The sequence below is a fragment of the Protomyctophum bolini genome, assembly GCF_963924005.1.
Source record: "Protomyctophum bolini genome assembly, chromosome: 7".
NCBI classification, from domain to species: Eukaryota; Metazoa; Chordata; class Actinopteri; order Myctophiformes; family Myctophidae; genus Protomyctophum; species Protomyctophum bolini.
In genome coordinates, this window is record NC_137868.1 from 15,453,113 (window position 1) to 15,475,158 (window position 22,046).

A 22,046-nucleotide genomic window follows, 5' to 3' on the forward strand; every position below is an offset into this window, starting at 1 on the left:
GTGTGTGTGTGTGTGTGTGTGTGCTTGCGTGTGTGCGTGTGTTATACTACAGTATGTTGTACAGTATCTTCAGACAGGGAGATATAAAACCTGGCATATTCCCCATTAATAGTGTGTGAGATTGTGTGTGTGTTCCAAGAATAATTTCTTTGGCAAGTTTCACTTTCCATCAAGACACTTTGAGGCCAATGCAGAACATAAACTGGATAATGAATTTGAATTTGACTTCCAATTACACACTGTCAAAAACCATTACGACCAGAGGGCGATATGAACGAGGATTTAAGCATTATGCTTGCTCAGTTGTTAACGATGTGATTTAAAGAGAACCTAAGAGGAAACAGCAGTGACAAACTGATTGGAACAAAGGAAACTTAACTGCATGCTACACAGGGGAATATGACTATTACTATGGGCTTGTCATGTGAAGTCGATGCTAAATGATTGTGGATCATCTTGAGCAAACCTGGGAACAGAACGTTGGGCAACGTTATTTCAGCGGCTTCGTGGAATGAAAATAACCACTAAAAGATGATTATGCCTGCCATTTCAATCTCTATCGTTCTGTTGACATGCGCAGTTTGGTGTTTAACAGTACAGTGTGTTTCCTGAGCATGCTGAGATGTCAGCCATGAATTAAACACAATAATGGCTGGCATTTCTCTCAACCTGGTTGTGGGCATGTAAGGTTGGGTTCCATGTGGCTCGTCAAGCCTCCGGACATGCTTATCATAATGCTCACATGGCAACAGCCACCCCTGCTGCCATAACTGGCCTCCATGTTGCTAAGGAGATTTCATGGTGTTACAATCTGAGGGGCAGTGCACCCAACCACATTGGCAATATCTGTTTTGATTGCATGGGGGAGCAAGGTCATCATGCGCAGAATGACCACCAGGCATTTTGTTTTGCATTGTTTTGCCACATTTCTTAGCATAGAAACATCAGGGGACAACGTGTGCATACTGCAAAGCATAATTGTGACCAGGAGGTCACTGCAAATCCTTCAGAGAATCTGACCCGATAGTGCTCATCTCTCGCTGAAGACGCCCTTGAGCATGTGTATGTGTAGTGGAGGCGATCATTGGCCAAAAGTAGAAGACTACGTACTTTGCTTATGAAACATTGCAAGCCTTGCTGAAAACCATCTCTTTGTTAAATAAAGGTTTGACTACTACTACTACTACTAGAAACATATCCTTAGGAGCAGACCAAGGACACAAGGCATAGGAACATTAATGAGGTCCGATCCTATAACTTAAACTGTGTATAGATTATCGGTACATAACATGGGATGGAGCTCTTCTCTCAAACCCACCTCTGTTTCAGCTACTGTACGTACAGTACCACTGCATGCAACTGTTTCTCTTTCTCAGCATTGTACGCTGGCTGCCTTGACAAAGTAATCTACATTTCAGCAGACCCTCCTGGAAGATGAGACTGACAAGGAACACAGACAGAATCAGTGTCATGCCTTTGGCTGTTGCTGACCAAGAATGTAGAACAACATGTCACCAGAAGGTACAGGCACCCAGCTACGGCTTGTCAACAACATGACATGCCTTCCTTTGAATGAAAGTGTGGTTCTGTCTCCAGGGGAGGCATTACCACAATAACACACAATAATATGTTTATATCCTTAACCACAGGAAACAGAATAAAAATAAACATGAAATAATTAATCCTGATGAATTCAAGATTGAGGATCGTTGTTCTGCTGTCTTTGGACATGATTAACTGGCACAGGCAAAATTTTACATTCTAGATTCTTTGTACCCCTGTAGATTACATTGGTGCACCTGGAAGCAGTTCAAATTAGCTGACTGTTCAGGTGCAGGTGGCAGAGACCAATGTCCCCTAAAATCTTGAGTAAAAAAATTATAAAATACATGACCCAACTCAATAACAGTTGAAGGACAGGCATATTCCTGTGTGGACAAGCAGCTTGAAAGCTTCTGTTCTGTTCCTCTTCTAACTTCCACTTCTACAGTATTTAATAAGTAGATCTATCTGCATTCATCGTTGCCTGATGTTATCCACCCAAGGACTGGTGCATCAGCAAAAGTCATAGGTGAGGGCTGACCTGCGTGCGTGCGTGCATGTGTACGAGCGCGTGTGTGTGCCGAAGATGCTTTTTACACCAAGGGTTAGTAAAAATGGTAAAAAAATCTTCAAACCAAAGGCTGTAAATTCCATGCCTGCATGCCAGTACCACAGTCTCCATTTCCTGCCAACTGCAACAGCAACAAACAAGCATATTCAAGGTCCACAACCTATATACGTATCAAAATGTGACATGTTTTCACCCACACTATCTGTCTCGCTGTGTCTAATATCAGATAAAGACGCACGCGCACACACACACACACACACACACACACACACACACACACACACACACACACACACACACACACACACACACACACACACACACACACACACACACACACACACACACACACACACACACACACACACACACACACACACACACCTGTGGTGGCATGAACAAGCATGCTATTTTTCAACTGATTAAAGCACTCTTCCTGGGCCTTTGACAAAGCCAATATTTCTTCTCAGGCTCTCCCGTTTGACATACCTTACACCTTCTGCTCATTCTCCACAGAACAAATGTGTATAATGTCACTACATGCCTCTGGTCTGCCACAGCACGTACTTCTTATGTAAATGTTCACGCGGCACGCCTGCATATGATTACGGATTCCTTTTACAATAACTGGCCTCGAACCCCCCCCTCCCCCGCTCCATACACTCCCTGATCGGTACGTCTATAAGTCGACACAAGTCTAACATGGAGAGCACCGTTCCATCTGACAGCTGTGACACACAGTACGCTGCAATGAGACACCAGGGAGAGAAGGCTACCCTTTTTGAACGTCTGGTAAACATGTAACCATGAAACCTTGACATTGAGACGTTTGAAATCACCAACACTCAACGGGTGTGCAAAAAAAGGGGCAGATATTGGCTACTACATACTGTATAGTATATATAAAAAGGAGCAAGACCAGAGGGGGTGGGAAACGTCGGCATTGAACCCCAGCCGTATCAGACGTCACACTTTTCCTTGAGAAAATAGATAAATAAGACACTGGGGTCTGAGGGCTGTATTTTGCGTGTCTTAAGTACCAGGTCTTATTACCTAACTTGAGTAAACTAAAGACCTGGAGGCGTGATCAATGACATTTGGCTATTCTGAGTGGCCAAAGAGCATTGATCACGCCTCCAGGTCTTTAGTTTACTCAAGTTAGGTAATAAGACCTGGTACTTAAGACACGCAAAATACAGCCCTCAGTCTGTAATTACTTGTATTATTTTAACCCGATGAAGACCGCTTTTGGTCGAAACATGTTAGTGTATAAGATAAAGGCTGTTCCCTCTTTTAACCTTGAGTGCCCGGATCTCCCATTTTCTATATGATGTCTTATCCCGTCTGATCCAGGAGCACCTACTGTATTACTATTTTAACTCTTTTGATTTTTATGTTTATGTTTATTAAAGGTTCCCCATTAGAGACACATGAATAAGCCTCTAGTCTTCCTGGGGTCCTGAAACATCTCCGGTGAGCACCTGGTTGCTTCATTCTCCAAGACACTGGGGTGTTTGGATAGAAAACAAAGAAAGCACTGTTAACTCCATATAGCACTGCATGCTTGACAACAAGCCAAAGTCTGTTTTGTGAGTCCTATAAGTCTAGACATGAAGCTACATGTATAGTATTTGTGACCACGGTCGCCACTTTAAGGTTTATTTATTTATTTAGGCTAACTGACAGGCAGTTTAAATGCAGGCACACGAAAAGAACAGAGAAGACTTAATTTCCAGAGTTTGGACCGTATTACGTGATCACAAGAATAAGCACCTCAGGTGCAAAGCATTGCTGTCGGGTGGAAACCTCATGTCCAAAACTGTTTACTTGTACAGTAGTATTCAAATTTAGAAAATAATAAACATAACTAATATAAACTATAATAAAAACTATGGGATACAGTAAGAGGTTCCTGCCTGGCAGCAACTAAAAGCAGAGGGGAAGCAGTCTTGCTTGAGCAAAGGCCTGCAGCTGGGCTGAGTGACTGGAGGTTTTCCCAGCTATCTGGTTGGCAGACAGGGCTGACAGTGGTGGGTGGGTGTGCGGCCAAGGTAGACCTGCTGGGCCCCCGACTCGAGGCAGAAGGATGGACCGCGGGGCAGCAGATAGCTGTCTTGCTAGGCCGAGCACAGAGCCAGGTGGTACCACATAAAATGTAGGGTCTTTGTCCAATATGTTTCAGTTTATGTTGCTTATTGAGTGCAGCCAGGTGATGCATTTTACTGTACAACAACTTTGTCTTACGCGCACACGCGCGCACACACACACACACACACACAGTAATTGGGAAACAATTTCAAAAAGGTTCAAAGGATTTCAAAATAATTGGCTTTTTATCTGTAAGCTCAGTAGCTCACAGTGCCTTGTGAACTTGAAGATTGGCTATATGTTTGCTATTTTTTGCACAGTATACCGTTGTACATTGATTTCTAATAATAATCATCATAATAATAAAGCAATATCCCATTCTGGACATGAACAGATGTACAGTAGGATAACAGATCCATTGTAAATATAGCCGTTACCCACAGGGTCAAGAAGGTTAAATTGTTTGGCTGGTTTACATTTGATGTATTAGCTATGAACCGACACTCATAGTAGAGTTTACAGCATAACCAAAAGGAGTTACCACAGACCGATGAAGAATCCAATGTAAAATTAACTTAATCTGTGATTCAATGCATTTCTTTCATCCAGTGGTTCACCCAACGAGCAATATGAACAAATAAAAACTCTCCCTTCCTGGATGCATTCAATCATGTACTGTACATATGTCAACCAAAATCGTGAATGCCATTATGGATATTCCATTCCAATTGCCTCACACAATCGACGGCTGACAACTACTGTACCAATTCAACCCTGTTCTCGGCTCATACAATGCCAATAAGCCTATCATAATATTGTATGCAGGGTGGAGTCTATGAGACACTCAAAACCCCAAAACCATCATCATCGTGTGATTTTGCAGCTCTTCCAGACCAGCAAGGCACTGTAAGAATGGTAGAACTACTGTATGTGATGAATAGCCTATACATCGAAAGCACAGTCTCAAAGAGCATCGCTATACTGTAGTGCCACCTCATAGTATAAAAACCTGTGCTTGCACAAATGCACTCAAACTTGCTTGATGGCCTGTTCGTTGTGCATTAGCTTTATGTGGGGTGGGGGGGTGGGGGGGGGAAATCACATACATTTTCAGAAAATGTATGTGATGCGGGAGGGGGGAGAGTCAGGCCCTGAATGGACAATTCCATCATGTAATGGTGGATGCTAGAACCTGGAAACTAAAGCAGCAAAAAGACAGGGGGTGATTCTGAAGCACCCTGCAATCAATGGGTCGCTGACAGGCTGAGGCAGGTGGCTGATCAGCCAGAATGTCAGTCTGAAGTTCCGGGGCTCCGTAGCTAATCAACCCCCAAGGAGGGGGCTCCATCTGCGGGTGGGATCACTCAAGCCTTTCTCGATTACTACCCAGGGAAGGCAATCACCAGCCCATTTTCATGTGCTGTTATTCATTGCCTCTCTCCCTCTCTCTCTCTCTCTCTCCCCCTCCCAACATAATTTTTCATAAATCAAGGTACGCAAAATGCCAAGGAAGCATCAGATGGCAGCAATGTGTGGCAGGAAATGGTGTAATTAAAAGGGCAAAAAATTGAATAAATAACTTGTTATAAGGAGGAATGGTGACATAAAAGAATATGTATAACATTTTTCAATTGTCTGGAATGGTTTATAATGGCCGAATGACTTTAGTGTCTGATGACTGGAGTGGCGGGGGAGGGTGGTGCCGGCCTTGACGAGAGATTCATTTAAGGCCTTTAAATCCTTTAAATGGTCATGAATGGGCTGGAAATGTGAAGGGTGGGATTGAATGGGCCTCAATTGCCAGTTGCTCATAAGATTCTGTGATTGATCTAGAAAATTGAAATGTAATCCCCATTATACAGTGAGCAGCTGAGGCAGAGGGACCATGGGTCAAGGAAGGTGAGAGGGAGGGAGCACTCATTGTACCCCAGCAAAGGGATTAGCCCAATGAGCACATGTCTAACAGGGTGGCGTCTCTTGTCTAGCTGAAAGGGAGAAATACAGTACAGCGAGTGAATGAAATCCAAACAAAAGCTTATCTTTCACCGTGTAAAACGTCCAGAACATCAAATGATGCTCGTCTCGGAAGACGGCGACTGACTGCAGGGGGGCAGGGAGAGGGGGGAGATGGAGGGGGAAAAAGGGAGGTCTTTGTCTATCATCAGCGTGCTTCTAATATGAAGTGACGCGTAAATGAATTAATAAATGAAGAAACGTCTGACAGCCCGACAGCTTGATAGAGCCTCAGACTTCACGGTTACGCTAACGCTCATAATTGGAGGTAATATCGTCTTCTGGCCTCGTTTTTGAGTTTGACAGTGGCTAAGAAACTGTTTGAGCTAATTGTCTGCCCTCACAGAGAACAAGCGCATCACGCATGCACGCACGGAAGCATGCCCGCCCCCGCACGCACACACACACACACACACACACACACACACACACACACACACACACACACACACATCCTGTGATCTCTGTAGTGTGCAGGACTACACTGCTATACACACTGCTAGAATATTGACAGAGGATGTGCAGACATGGCATCTCTCAGTCCATGCCAGCCATCATTAACAACTGGATGCATGCATGGACTGCTAATTGATAGCTGGCCTCCATCAGAAAACGTCAGAGGAATAATTTCCTTTTATAATTTCTCTAGCAGAGCCAGACCGATAGATCGTTTAGCCGATATTCTGGCCATTACCCACTTTCCACCTAGCGTCCTAAAAAAAAGATATATAACATTTTATTTATTGTCAAAATTAGCTGATATACAAACTCACGTTGCAAAGCTTGAGGAACTTGTAGATTAATCATGTAGATCTAATATAATCTGTTTCTAACACTGTAATTATAGTTATAACCAATAAATTGATTGTCAGTGGGTGGATTTTGGGCCCATGGGATTAGCCACCGGGCGGCAATGCAGGAGTGGACTGGGAAATTGTTTCCTCTGGTGGTCCAGCCTGAGACATACCCACAGACTGTTGTTGGTGGCCGGGGGTTTCGAACTTAGGATGCATGCCTACAATGAGTACAGTGTGTGTGTGTGTGTGTGTGTGTGTGTGTGTGTGTGTGTGTGTGGACGTTGGACGGTGGACATGACGGTGGGCTGACGGTTTACATATCGCCCCAACGCTATTTTGTGTGTATATATTTATACACTTTTCACCTCCCCGGTTGGACGTAGCAGGTGGAAGGAACACGTTATTCCAACCAGTTCCTTTCCCCTCCATCAGGCTAGCGACTGCGCCACCGTGCCTCCTTTTCTTATAGCGATCAAAACATTGGTAATCGGTGGACTTCTAGGTCTAAGACTCTCAGGCCCAAAAACCTGGCATCGGACAGGCTCTAATATTTTCAGTATAACAGATTATTCCTGGAATAACACATTATTAATCTATTTCCATTTTTTATTTTTAAACATAAGCGCATTTGAAGCAATTCCGCTTCCTACACACAGGAGGTGTGCATAATTCAGTATGAGGACAGCAGAGCAGTGGGAAGCTGAGCAGGACATGGATGGATAGCAGTGACTCAGGAGATACAGTGCTCCGTTTTGAACAAAATGCCTCAAATGAACACAGTGTGTGATTTCCGTGAAAATGTGCACGCACATTCCCACTATACTAGGCAGCTACTTGGTCGATTTGGGTTTTTATACCTATAACTGCACCAATCTAGATTCTGTGTATGAGCACTCCCTATAGAGGCCAAGGACAAATATTTGCCCTGCGTTTTATAGCGCCACCAGGAGGCCGACTTATGTAAAACATATTTTTAGGCATTACTCCTTCAGATTGTATCCACATTTCACACATCTCTATAGTCAGACGGGTCTCATATTACATCCTGATTGACATCTAAAGTTTTCCATTTGTACAAAATGTTGCAAATGCACACAGCGTCCGATTGTGGTGATAATTTGCATGCATATTCCCACTAGGCTGAGGAAGAAATGCCACTTGACATTTTTCAAATCAGCCTCAGGCTGAGTCGCATCTTTACCTAAAACTGCACCTATATGTGTAAGATGTTGTATGCACACTCCTATAGAGGCCAAGGAAAAACGTCCTGCATTTTTCTAATTTAACTTTTAGAACGCCACCATGAAGGAGGCCAAGTTGTGTGAAACACATTTTCCTTTACTTTGTGATTCTGTCATATAATCCTCTATACACTAGTTCCAGCTACTGTAAGTCTTTGCTACTTCTATGATCATGCCACATCAAACGTTCCTGACCTGGTGGAGACCTGTGCTCCGAGGAGCACTTTTTCACAGTTGCCTCTGAAATGAACAATACTCTTTTCCAAAAGTCTTTGTCAGGAAGCTGTTTACGTCCAACTTCAGAAATTGCCTATACCCTGCCTCAGGAAGGAGATCTCTGGTTGTCAAATGTATGATTCTGAACTTTTGATTATTGAGATTGTTTTATATTTTATATTGTAATCAGCAAAATAAGTTGGTGTTTTCAATGGCACCTGTAAACCTGTGATCATCCTTAAAGCTGAACAAATAAACAAGCATTACCCAGAAATAGTTTGCGTCCCGAAGCTTAATTTGCTTTTGGAGGAGCTGAGAGCGCGGATAAACAAGAAAACATGATGAAGTGTATCCTTCATGAGATCCAAAAGCTGTGTCATGCCGCAGACCTAAAAGGAATGATTTAGAGCCGACGAAACGTTTGATCTGCTCGTATTTATAACTAATAATGCAAACATGTAGCTTGTGCTGGCCTATCTCTGAATAACAGTGATCAAAGCTGCTGAAGCAGTTCATTCATTCCAGTTTTATAGCAGACACATCACACATTAGTACATTTATGAATAAAATGAAGCCTATACTTCTCTGTCTTTTGAGAATGTAATTTCACTTACAAATTCAAACAATATGGTTTCATAGATCTTTAGTTATACAATCCTGCGGTTTGTTGTGTAACATGACTGGATCAAACAGCTCAATTCCTAAACGTTTTCTTTTTTTGTTTGAATAATGTACAAATATGTATGAACAGGAAGGACTGTCAGTTGTATTCAATGTACTTTGTGAAATGTGTCATATAATGGGACGGGCCAAAGTGGCATGACACGAAAATAAATATTTCATTCATTCATTCATGCATTCATCCATTCATTCATTATAGAGAAATACGTCCAACGCAGCATGGCATCTGAGCAATAAACTATACGTTCCTTTACCAGTGATCCAGCTGTTTCACATCAAGTAATTGATGTCGCTTCAAAATGACATTTCAGTGAGCAAGGAGCTCAATTTCACCGTAACAGCACCATGCTGGAGGATAGAGGAGAAGAGGAGGTAGAAATGTGTGTAGGCTATTAGAATTTGTCTAAGTCGACCCTGATTGATTCCTCTGTCCTCACCTTACTTCCTTGACTCCTCGCTCGGAGGTGGCACAAGGAAACGATGAGAGTGGAGGACGTGACGATGGAAGTTTGAGTATACTGTAGGAATTTTATTATTGTGAACAAAAAGTGCTCCAGGTTTGTCATTGTATTTTAGACCTCTAGGTTTGCCGTAGACAGATTGCTTATGCCAACCATAACAATGAAATATAACAGAAAGATGGCCTAGGCCTCAATATGAATGCAAAAATAACCTTTTCTGTTGGTCCAATTTTTGGTCCACTCTAAAGGTGCTCAATTGTGTACCTCATTAGCTTTCTCTGCTTACTTGAAGTTGAACATGTATCATGTCGTTGTGGATAGGGTTCATGCCAATTATTCCGATCTTGCACTTTGTAAGTCGCTCTGGAAGTAATGAGTGTAATGCTAAATACTTAAAATTGTAATTTAAATTGACATTAAGTGGACATTAATTCAGTGACATCAGCTTGCTGTCAATCATTTTAAGTGTGGCACTGCTTTAGTGGTCATAATTTCTTAGGCCTATCGATCCAAACAAACCCACACATCTTGTTACTAATTGGGGGCGGCATTGGCTCAGGAGGTAGAGTGGCCAGTTCGATCCCGGGCTGTGTTGAAGTGTCCTTGAGCAAGACACAGAACCCCAAATTGCTCCCAATGAGCAGGTTTGTGCCTTGCATGATTTCCTCTGCCATCGGTGTTAGAATGTGTTGGGTAAATGGGTGCATGTATTGTAATGCACCATCAGTAAAGCACCTTGGATAAAGGCGCTATACAAATGCAACATTATACACCATGGCAAATATATTGTGCACATTATAACTCATACCGAGGCTTCGGCACATGCATTTATTTATTATATACTGCATGTCTTTGGGAGGATATAACCAGCATGGGTTTGCATCTAGGAACCAAATGGAATACTTAATATGGATTTGATGAAAGATGCATTATAATCGCAAATATTTGAAATGTTACATTACAGAATTCCATGTACAGTATAGTGGCAAAACACATGCAACACATGCAAATCATGGACAAGTAGAAGATGGCATTGTTAGCTTTAACCAGGGAAACAATCCATCTAATATACAGCAGATGTCTTATTAAATTAGCATGTGCTTGTTGTTACATTAATTCAATCTATCATTTTCATCAAACCAGATAAGTAGCCTACTGATTACAAGCTAGTCTGACACGGACACATTTGATGGTCTTAAGTTCCTTCTCAGTTTTGCTCCTAGTTTATCTCAATTTCATTCAGAAATTAGCTATCTATATTGGCATAAATTATACAGACTTAGTCATTTGAAATAACATGTGTATGTGTACAACTAGATGTACTTGATTAAATTAGATTGTTCTACATTGATGTTTTGTGTGCTTTAATAATGTCTGAAACTTCTGTAGTATTTATTGGGCAGGAAAGAAGAGATTTAAAACCTCAAGGTGACTGGTTAAATACAGTTTACATCAAATAAACAAAAACATTATCTGAGTCTAATTTAGGGACAGAAGGCACAATAAATAAGTAATGTTATAGGAGGTATAGCCTTCTAACACAAATGACAAAATAATTGTAGGCCTAATAAATTAAGAGAATTACTGCCATGGAAAATAAAGACACTAATAAGTCACTTAAGCATTTGTGATGGGAAAACATGCTTTGGTTACCAAAGAACCAGCAGTCTAATACTTCATTAACTCTCTCTGATAGATAATTGATTTGGAACATCTACCCGTTGCTTAGAGTAGACAATGGACTAATCAAACACTCGGGTCATTATCATCCCTGTCAATCACATACATTATTGCCATTGACACGTGAGCTTTCACAAACCCCATGTGAAGGGCTATAACATGAAGGATATTGCAACCTTTTGTCAGTACTGTGGCAGCCATACAAAATGTATACTAGTGTGTTTAGTAGTCTATTTGTTATAATTATAGATTGCTGAAAAGGGAGTCTACTCATAATGCCGACCTTCCAATAGTCCGACAAACGTTAGGTTAGTGTGAGGTTAGGATTGGAGATAGTTAGTGATAGCGTTAGTTATAATGGGGCCAGTCGGACCAACAGGACGTCGGAATGGGACTAATGACATGCCACTGCTGAAAAGATTTTTTTTTTTTAATTGTCATTATAACAATTTAATATGTCATTATCTATTAACCTTCATTCCATTTAAAACACAAATAATAATATGTTCTTTACTTATTTATCAACACAACACGCATGCAATTTACCAGCACAACGTTGTGCTGTGCGTTGTAGCTTTCTCCCTCACAACTGAGTCATCAGTGACCAGGCCTTTAAAGTCATTAAAAGGGCAAAAGGTATTCTGAAGCCAAATGATTGCACGATGAAGGAAGCCAAGCAGAAATAGGTTTTACTCTGATGTACCTGCACACAGGATGGATAGAGCATGATTGCATAATCGTTGGGTTAGCTGGTCCTTTCTACACAGTGGAAACCTTAGTTTTTGCTAGGAAAGGAAATATTAACTTAAACTCATTGACTGCCATTGAGGAATATATTCGTCATTTCAATTCACCATTGATGTGATGTTCGTCATTTGGTTTTTCAGTTATTACGATAGTCTAATATCGTAAGTTGCGCTACATACATGATACAGTTTCTAAGGCTTGATGTACCTACAATGTTAATTTATATACATTTTCTGACCCACTACGGTTAATCCTAGATAACCGCAAACACTCAAAAATACAGTATACTATGAGGCCTATATGTTACTCAAACAGAAAGTGCTTCTGTGACTGGGTGTGTACAAGAGTGTTTTAAATCATGACTGTAGTGTTTATTTTCTCTCAAAATGCAATTGGTTTGAAAGCAAAGCATTAGACTGCACGAGGTGTATGGAGTAATTTCATGGTCTTTTATTTATTTAATTTTCAAAGTCTTTGTCTTCAAGACTTCAAGTCTTCAGTTCAGTTTCTGGCCAACTATTTCTGTATTGTGTGGACAAAGAAACTATATCTGTGTTTAAACTGGCTCAAGAATGACAGGTGATGATTTTCTGGGGTGAACTACTCCGTTCTCCCATGCATTCCTTTTACAGCTGGAGTAAATGTGCAGCCATATTTCGCCAAGCATGCAGTGGAAAGTGGGACTTCTACAATGGCTACTTCTACTGTCACACTAAATAGCCTAATTTATACATACCATTATCTCACTAATAGCTACACTCAATTCTAGAGCTACCCAAGCTATGCACTATCCCACTCTCCCTTCCCCACTGCATCCACAAGAACCTCCATCTTACAGTCCATATATCTGAACTTGATCCTATGCAGACAAGTTGTCTGTAGATGATTCACAGTGTCCACTCTGTGGTTTTGCCAGTGCTCCCAGGAGGACAGTTTGAATGGCAGATCGACAGAAAAGTGAAAGATTCAGCCAGTCAAGACGGACCATCCCGGCTCCTCCTGTCTGCACACAGCAGGAAGTGCTGTGTGGAATCTTCTGGGTAATCTTCTGGGTGTTAAATAAATTGACGGTGGCTCCCTGCCTGCCTGTATCAGTGCAGGGATAAGCACATTGGGGTGGAGAGTTTCTCCACAGCTGCCATGCTGTATACTACTGTGTATCTATTATTGCCAGGGTAAGAACGGAACAAAACAAAGAGGAGTGAGGGAGAATGTACATGGTACAATCCTTAGTGTTCATTTATCCATTTGAACTGTAACTCCAGTGAACACATTTTACACATTTCTTTTTTTTAATTTGATACCATGAATTTTGTAACACATTGTTTTCACCCGGTGCCAAATCCAATGCCTAAGCTGCAATCCTGGGCGCTACTCTGCTAACATGGGGAGAGCCCCGAAATGAGCTCATGCTTCCTTCAATGCATGAGGAGTGAGCAGGCTGCTTCTTATCACCTGACAGGGGGGAGTTTCCCCGGTAGGATCTACCTTTCCCCTCCATCAGCCAGTAGAGAGCCAGGATTACTGCATGTTTTTTGTGAGGGTACCTACCCTATGGGACACGGGGAGAACATGCAAACTCCACACAGAAATACCCTTTTTGAGCTGATGACGTGGAGGAGCTCAACACGCCCCCGGACAACCTCAGCATCCCTGGTGAGAATGAAACCGCGGGACCTTCTAGCACTGCTACCAACTGCGCCTCTACACTCTGAGATTTAAATTAACACTGTGTAGCAGAAATGACCTACGATATGTTCTGGTGATAGCCATTCATTTGCAGTGGTTGTAGCCTGTGGCTGTTTGTCTCATCTGGTCCTTCTCATTGTCTCTATGGGGAGGGAGGTTGGTCTTCTCTCGTCCACTTCCTCACAGTTGATTAGTAACTCCTGCTCTAACCCTGCACCCTGAGACTCCGTGCTAGCTCCCCTTGTATAACCCTTGTAAAACGTGCATAGACTATCTCCGACATGCACATTGACACCCTCTCTCTCTCTCTCACACACGAGCACACACACGCACGCACGCACGGGTCGCACTCACGCACGGGTCGCACGCACACACACACACACACACACACACACACACACACACACACACACACACACACACACACACACCATAGTCAACGAGCAATACAAGAAAATCGCACGCACGACCAAGACCTGACATTTCCAGTGCGCCTATAACAATGAGAGCTTGATTAAAAAAGGGCAGAATGAATTGGTCCCACCTCTCTGCTCATTGTCTGCAGCTGAGACTAAATAGGTTTTAAACCTGTGCATGGCCACTGATACCTAGTGTCAAATTCCTGATGACTATACAGCAGTGAGAAGAAAAGGTCTCGCTATTGTAATGCATGGGTGCAACTGCATGTAACAGCAGTGTCAAAGGTGCCGAAGTTTACACACAGTGTCTGGGGAAAGATAAGGATGAGGTCTTGCGGATGGCAAGACTAACACTGCTCCCTTGAACGCCATGGTGTTTGAAAGGTGCAGGAATGGAGCTCTGTTTTATCTTGTTTAGGGCAACACACAAAAGGCTTTCAGCGTGGCGGGTTTTGAAAATTGGGATCAAAAGGTTCAAGCTAATTAACAAGCTAAATAAGAGTCCCCCAAGCTTCTACACAACCACACTCTCTCTTTCTCTCACTGCAGCACTTTGTACGCATGTGGATCAACTGTCATATAGGTTATGTCTGGAAAATCAACAACAAATCCCCCCCTGTGCTGAAACGTAACAAATAGCCCGCAAATTACCTCCAACAAGATCATTCTAATTAACTATTTATAGCTAGTGTGTCGTGGCCAGGGATTAAAAGGAGTTATGATCACACATTCCCTTTTCCAACTGTTTTAATGTTATTTGACTTCTCTAGCAGAGCCCGAGGAGCCTGAGATGGGAGAGTCAAACGGAAAGGACAAGGGCACATAATAAAGACAAATGGCTAGAGCATGAAATTTGATTCAGTGCCTTGGTACAGAAACATTTGTGGGGAAATAGCTAACATTGACAAGTCATGAATTTCAAAACACTGTCAAATCCAGGAAAGCACACATCCTGCTATAATGACATTGAGTCCCCAGGGGCCCATGGGGCACTAACACACAGATTGCGGACCCAATCAATCAAGCTGTTGTTCTCAGACTTTTCTTTCTTTCTTTTTTTTTTAGTTATGCAGTGCTATAAAAACTGCCAGGCACCATACCAACTGAGACAGTTATGTCTCTGCTGCTGCTCAATAGCCTAAAATTAATACTGCATTCTGCAAATCAAATTCTTACTGTACGAAGGATTGACTGTGACAGAAGGTTGTTGCCTCACTGGGATTTCTTTGTTTGTTTAAGTAGAATAGAAAAATGCACATTATAACATAAGTCAACCACCGCCTTATGTATTCAAATGATTATAAGAAGCATATGCTTACAGCAGACCTTTCGCTGCAGAACACACACTTTGTAGTACGATGTGAAAACACCATCTGGTGTGCGAGCGGTCGCTAGGCTAAGATAGCTTGGGTTATATACAAGACCTGCTGTGTCATAGGATTATCTTGCCGGTTGGTAGATCCTTTCTATTAGCCCCTAGTGGCTTGGATTAGCGGATGATCATTATTATGTGTGACTGAACAAGGAGCTAAGTACCTGTGCTTATTTCCCTTGTACAGTAAAGTCTTATTAGTGTTAGTAATCAAGTGCATTATGAGCGGACAGTATGGCACATTACACATTTATCGCGCTTTGCTGTGGCTTCATTTTACACATTCATTATAGCAGTGGTTCTCAACAGGGGTCTTCGAGGGGGTTCCAGGCTGTCTCCAGAAAAATGAGTTAATATAGGATCAAAATTAGTTTAGCTGATAGCTGACATACAGCACTGTACAAGCTCGTGACGTATTGTGGTTTGTAGATTTGCTATTTTCAAAACATTGTGACACATTTTGGAAATGTTTTGAATATATAACGGGGTCTGAGAAAGAAATCTGAGAACCACTGCATTATATATATAAGTATATACATAACTTTTTGCCCATAACTAGACTGCATTTTGACAAAGCTGAAGCATGCAGCTTACTGTATTTTTTTTCTTTTGTCTAAAAAAAGATTTGCTCCTTCCTTTTGTGTGAACAGGATGACAGGCAAGTACAGAAAATGCCATGTACAGAGACAGGCCCTCTGCAGAACCAAACGAACATCTGCCGTTCCTCATCATCTAGATTGAAGCTAATGACGAGCGGCGAGTGTGCTGACAGGGAGAATGGAATTGGATTGTGTACAAGAGCCCCAGTGAGACCAGACATATGTTTTGGAAAACGTTAGCGGATGGAGTATGGGTTTGTATGGCTGTGTGTATGGCTGTGTGTGTGTGTGTGTGTGTGTGTGTGTGTGTGTGTGTGTGTGTGTGTGTGTGTGTGTGTGTGTGTGTGTGTGTGTGTGTGTGTGTGCACGCGTGCGTGCGTGCGTGTGTGCATATGTGCGTGCGTGCGTGCGAGTGTGTATGTGTGTGCGTGCATGCGTGTGTTGTCTTCAAGATATTTTAAGACATGAAGGTAAAATGGAAAGATCCTTGACTAAAAGGATATTAAGCGACAAGAAACCGAAAGTGTATGTAATCTTTCCTTCCAGTCTACCCTATGCCTACATGTTTATACAACTGGATGAAGGGGAGTGTGTTAGCACAGGTAAAACAACCACTGTTTCCTTCTCCCTTCAATCTCTGCTTCCTCTAACAGAGATAATGGAATTACACATCAAAGAAGTCTCTCCCTGGATCCAATTCTTCTGCGACCTCTCTCAGGCTTTGTTCATATTCACCACGACAACTCCCCAGCCTCAAGCCCCTATCCGACAGGCTTCTGGTCCCTGCTTGCTGCTAGCGTCTGGGGAGAGATTAAATTTAGATGGAAATGAAATATTCATCTCTACTCAGCAAATGATGTCCATCTTAATATGATACAACTCTTAATGTAGCACCTCCCCATTGTGTGTGTCTTTCACACACTTGGTTGGGTTTGACTTTTTTATAAAAAAATATTTCTGTCATTTTAGATGACAGACATTTGCACAAACCCAGACGTTGTTGATCTCAGGGAGTGTGTGCAACTTGGGAGTGCAGTGCACTCATTCCACTTTGCTGCAAGAACTAATCACGTCTCTCTCTCTCTCTCTCAAGATCCTTCCATCTCTCTCTCTCAAGATCCTTCCAACTCTCTCTCTCTTCCTCTCTCTAGCACTCTCTCTCTCTCTCTCTCTCGATCTCCAAGCCTAGTGATGTAGCAGGGTTGAATGCAGCTCTCTGAAGTGGGTCTGTGTCTTCAACACAGCAGTGAGCCCGATTCCTCTTACTGAAGCTTCCAAGAGTTCACATCTCACCCAGCTATCAGTGCCTCACAGCCGAGGGCTTACTACGAAAGCATAGGCCAGTGGTTTTCAAAGCGGGGGACATGGCCGCCAGGAGGCTTCAGGGGGAGAGGAAAAACAAAACAAAAATCATAAAATAAGTATATTAAAAAATCTAATTCAATTGTGCCTGTTAAAAACAATGTAATCATGGCATCCCTATGTTGGGCATGACATTATTGTCAGAATCTTTCAAAAACAGTTTCAAATATTTTCACCGCGCTGTGCTTCTAGATAGGCAGTTTTAATTATTTTCATAATTGTTTTTAAATAAAAACATTTCACAATGGAAAGGTTTGGGGACCCCTGCGATATTCTATTTCACTCCCTGCACCCACCCACTACAAAAGGCTTTTAGGAGACTGAATGAGAATGTTGTGACCAGCTGTTGCAAACTGAGGAGTGAGCAGAATGAAACAACATGACAATATGATTGATGAACTTCCACCGATGGAGCGTTTTAAACGATTAGTTAAAATAAATGATTATTCAATAAATCTCCAACAGGCAGAGAATACCATCACAGGGTAAGGGACAAGAAATGATGTTTCATCATTTCACAGATGGAAGAGAGACGTATAACTATTGGCTATTATGAATATTTCAATGAATATTAATATATATTTTTTAAACTTAGATGAAATTTCATCACTGTACCGTATACCGTACTGTACTATATTGCAGCGTGCTATATCAACTCACTGTCTGGATAGCAATTTTGCATTACTTCTGGATTGTCATGTCCTCACAAAGCAAGTGCCTTTACATGGATGCGTGATGCTAAAAAGTACTCAGTGAGATTGTCTTGATTGCATTCCAACTGCCGTGTTGTAATTGTAACAAATAAAAGGAGTAGTACTGTTATAAGAATAGTAACCCAATCTAGGAATTGAATTGCTTTGTCTTTTCATTTGGGAGTTTTCAGGTTCATTTCACAGCAATATCATTCAGTTCCTTTTTGGTGGTGTAGAAAGCAATGCGTAGAGGGGATGGTAATGAAATCTGCCAATAAATATCCATCCACAGGGACTATACAGACCTGTTGATGGTCTTACTATTACTAGTTACTATTTACTGTAACTGTTATTGCTGTTGGGAAGAAAACTTGTATCTCCAAATTCATAAATGAATGCCCTTTTATATATTTTGTCACATGCCGAAGTAGCAAAAATAAGCACATTGACAGCATGTAGATCTTTTTGGACATACAAGTGAGTGATGGTATATTAAACTGAAATCATATAGGCACTACTCACACTCATCTGAGTCAAAGCCAAAGTGTTTTTAATATACAGTGAGTATACAGCAATATCTGCTGAAATGGCTCAAAGAAATTACAGTCCCTTTTCAAACATCTCTCCTTAAACCATCAAGGGGAAAAAGAAAGGTGTGAAAAGAGGAAAAACCACAGCGGGTAGGTGAATACAAGTGCAGTTGGAATAGTCTTTTTTTTTTCTCCCTCCGACACTCAAGCTTGCAGAATAGGTCTGATCGACCATCTGGCCTCAACTTGGAGCGGTGCACTGTAAAATCACTAAAATCAACTCCACCTTGGATACCCACTATTATCCAGATGGTGCACTTGGAGAACTGCTTTTAGGGATACCTAGTACAGAGTGCAGTCACATACTGTAGCACAGACAGAAGACAAGAGCATCCTGCTGAACTAAAGTCACCGACCACATCAGTGATTGTGACTGGTTTGTTTGAGCTGGTAAGCAAGTGTAAAGGTTTTACATTGGGCGACACACTGCACTGACTATGAGGGAGCCCTCTGCTGGAGTCAACATTATTGCTGTGGCACGGAGCACGTGCACGCTGCATGCTCCCTCCCTCTCTCGCACGCATGCACACACGCACACATACGCGCACACACGCACACACACACACACACACACACGCACACAAATGCACGCACGCAAGCACATGCACGCACACACACACACACATACACACACCCACGCACATACGCGCGCGCGCGCACACACACACACACACACACACACACACACACACACACACACACACACACACATTATTAAAATCATAAAAATAAACAAATATACCAGTAGTTATAGTTAGATGTAGTTGTTATGTTTAGACTGTATATGCTAAAATAAGATATATCTTTACAAATCAACAGAATGTTCCTCCTAACACAATGTTGGTGACTGACAATTGGCACTCACACAAATTAAGGCTGTATACTATACTTGCATATACTGTAGGCTATGAGAATTATTGACATTCTAACAGGCAATTTAATTTGAAATTCCTTTTTTCAATCCAATCCATATCAATATTTTAAATTTTAAGATGATTCACACATTATATTTCATCCATGTGAGTACACTTATCAGCCACACTAGGCCAAATGTTGCAAAAACATTTTCTATACAAATAGGGCTCTTGTGCATACGCAAAAATTGTGCAAAGACAAACCTAAAGAATCTGACTGCACCTGTAGGCTACTGCATCAAAAGACAGTTTCTAAAAAAACCTACATAAAAAAAGGAAAATAAATAATTTCAAGGTACATTTATCTCAGCAGTTTGCCATTTTCAAAAATAATGCCTGTCAAACTCTGTCTCATGTCTCCATTGCTGCTGTACAAAAAATGTCCCTTCGACTTAAGCATTTCATTTAAGTCACTGCAAAACAAAGCATGCGGTGACATTTATGCCGTTTCCAAGACATCACCAAAGGTCAGAGAAGTCATAGCTTTTTCGGAGTGAAGCTGTCAATCACAGGGTGATGTGTGATAGAGAAGAGAACTGGGTCTACACATTTCTTAACATTTATCTTGTATGTCATGTATCCTATTAGTTAGAGGTATATGCATGCTGTAAAGATAATACAGTAAATTGTGGTTTATTCAGCAGAAATCTAATACATTTTAATGTAATCAATGCCTTTTCAATTACCATCTCCTGGCCTTGACAGTATGTCCTAATGATGAAGAGTATACAAAATGTCAGGGGGAACTGGAATGCTCTGTGAAAGAACTAAGAAGCAGATGGCAGGCTGGTCCATTTCCCTCTGAATCATTTTGTGATCACTATTACACTATATCACTATGTGACTATAGGTCCTTATTTTCAAAAGATAAACATTAAGGCCCATATCTCTCCAGCTGTAGCATTGCTTTGGGATGTGTACAGTAGGCTATAGGGTATGTTAATGTTGGCCGATGCATTGAGTGATTGCCCTGCATGGCACACTGCCAAATGTCAAAAACGATTTGCCTCAAGACAAAAAAAACGTATTGATCCTAATTCTGCTCCTGTCTCCTATAGCGCACCAAATGTTTCAACGCATCGCCAGGCTACGAATGACAATTCTCACATTGTTCTCACGCAGTTATTTGAAAACAAACAAGACAGAATCTACCAACCACGTGTTTATTTTTCACATGAAAGAGAAACAAAAATGAACAAAAAAGGATGCAGAAAGTGGGAAAGTTGCTTGCATCTGTGCGTTTTGACAGCAATCGTTCTATATTTATCTCACTTTTTCATTACTTTATCCTGTTTGTCCGCATGGATCTGACGCATTTGTAACATTTAAGAACTTTCTGAAGGTCGCTTGAAGAGAACGCACTCTACTCGGTTAATTATAGCCTACAGAGTCAGACTAGCCTAACTCTCGAGCGATATTGCCTAAATGTAGCCAGTTCTAGTGCGCTGGTTGTTTACAAACGGCAGTATTTAGTCAATAGACAAATGGTTTACTAAAAATGGAAAGAAACAATGCAGAGGTCAAATTAAAACACCTGTATTTCATATCTATACAAAGTGGAGCTCATTGCCTATACATTTTTTTTACTAGGCTATAACATATGTGCATCTTGATTCACACTCATGTGAAATAGATTATGCGCAAATTATTAATGGAATATTGAAATGGGTACCAGACCAGTCGTTCCCGCCGCACATGTACGGGGACTATAGGCTATAGCTTATATTGCAGAAGAATATAGGATGCAACTTTAAACAATATCGTAGCCTAGGCCTACTATTTGTGTGTAAATGTGAATAACTTACCTATTCGAATAACATTAGGCATCCCATAAGAGTATTGAATCCAAAAGAGACACGCAATGAGCGATGTCCAGTATTCCAAAATTGAACTCCGCGGAGACAACCAAGTGGTATTTCGCATCATTGTAAAGTCGTGGGATCCACTTTTTTAAAATTCCAAAGACGATTCAGAATTGCTCATCAAATTTGATTTCGTCGGTGTCATATGTGGATTTTGGAGTCTGCGACAAAATTTGCTCTCATTGTACTTGGTGCAACATTCTCCCCCAATGATTTCCCCCCTTTTTTTCTTATTTTTTTCTTTCACTGCCAAGTCTTAGAACGGCTCGACCAGGATGGAGCTCCAGTCCGTCACACGCGGATCACTGACACACCTGCTACAATCAGCAGTCCCTGCGTCTCCTCCTACCGTCGATGCTATCTGCATGTGTACCACAACAAGCCAGCTGCTACATTCCCGTTCCGTATACCACTGTGGAGAGGAACTGTCTGCGCCTGCGGAACTTTGGCTCTCACCTCGAGCGTTGTAGTTGCCCCGGCCAAAAAGACAGAGAGAACACGTTACACAAT

The 22,046-nt window shown here is 41.7% G+C and overlaps 1 protein-coding gene across 1 annotated transcript in view; it reads right to left on the reverse strand.

The window, feature by feature from the left end:
• grik3 (glutamate ionotropic receptor kainate type subunit 3) overlaps positions 1–21,600 on the reverse strand; it is a gene marked incomplete at its 5' end in the record, with an annotated part of 106,039 nt that extends 84,439 nt beyond the window's left edge. The window contains one exon of the mRNA XM_080767407.1: positions 21,480–21,600. Within this exon, the coding sequence (XP_080623533.1) occupies positions 21,480–21,600 (121 nt within the window). The remainder of the gene's footprint in view (positions 1–21,479) is intronic.
• Positions 21,601–22,046: the final 446 nt, after the last annotated feature.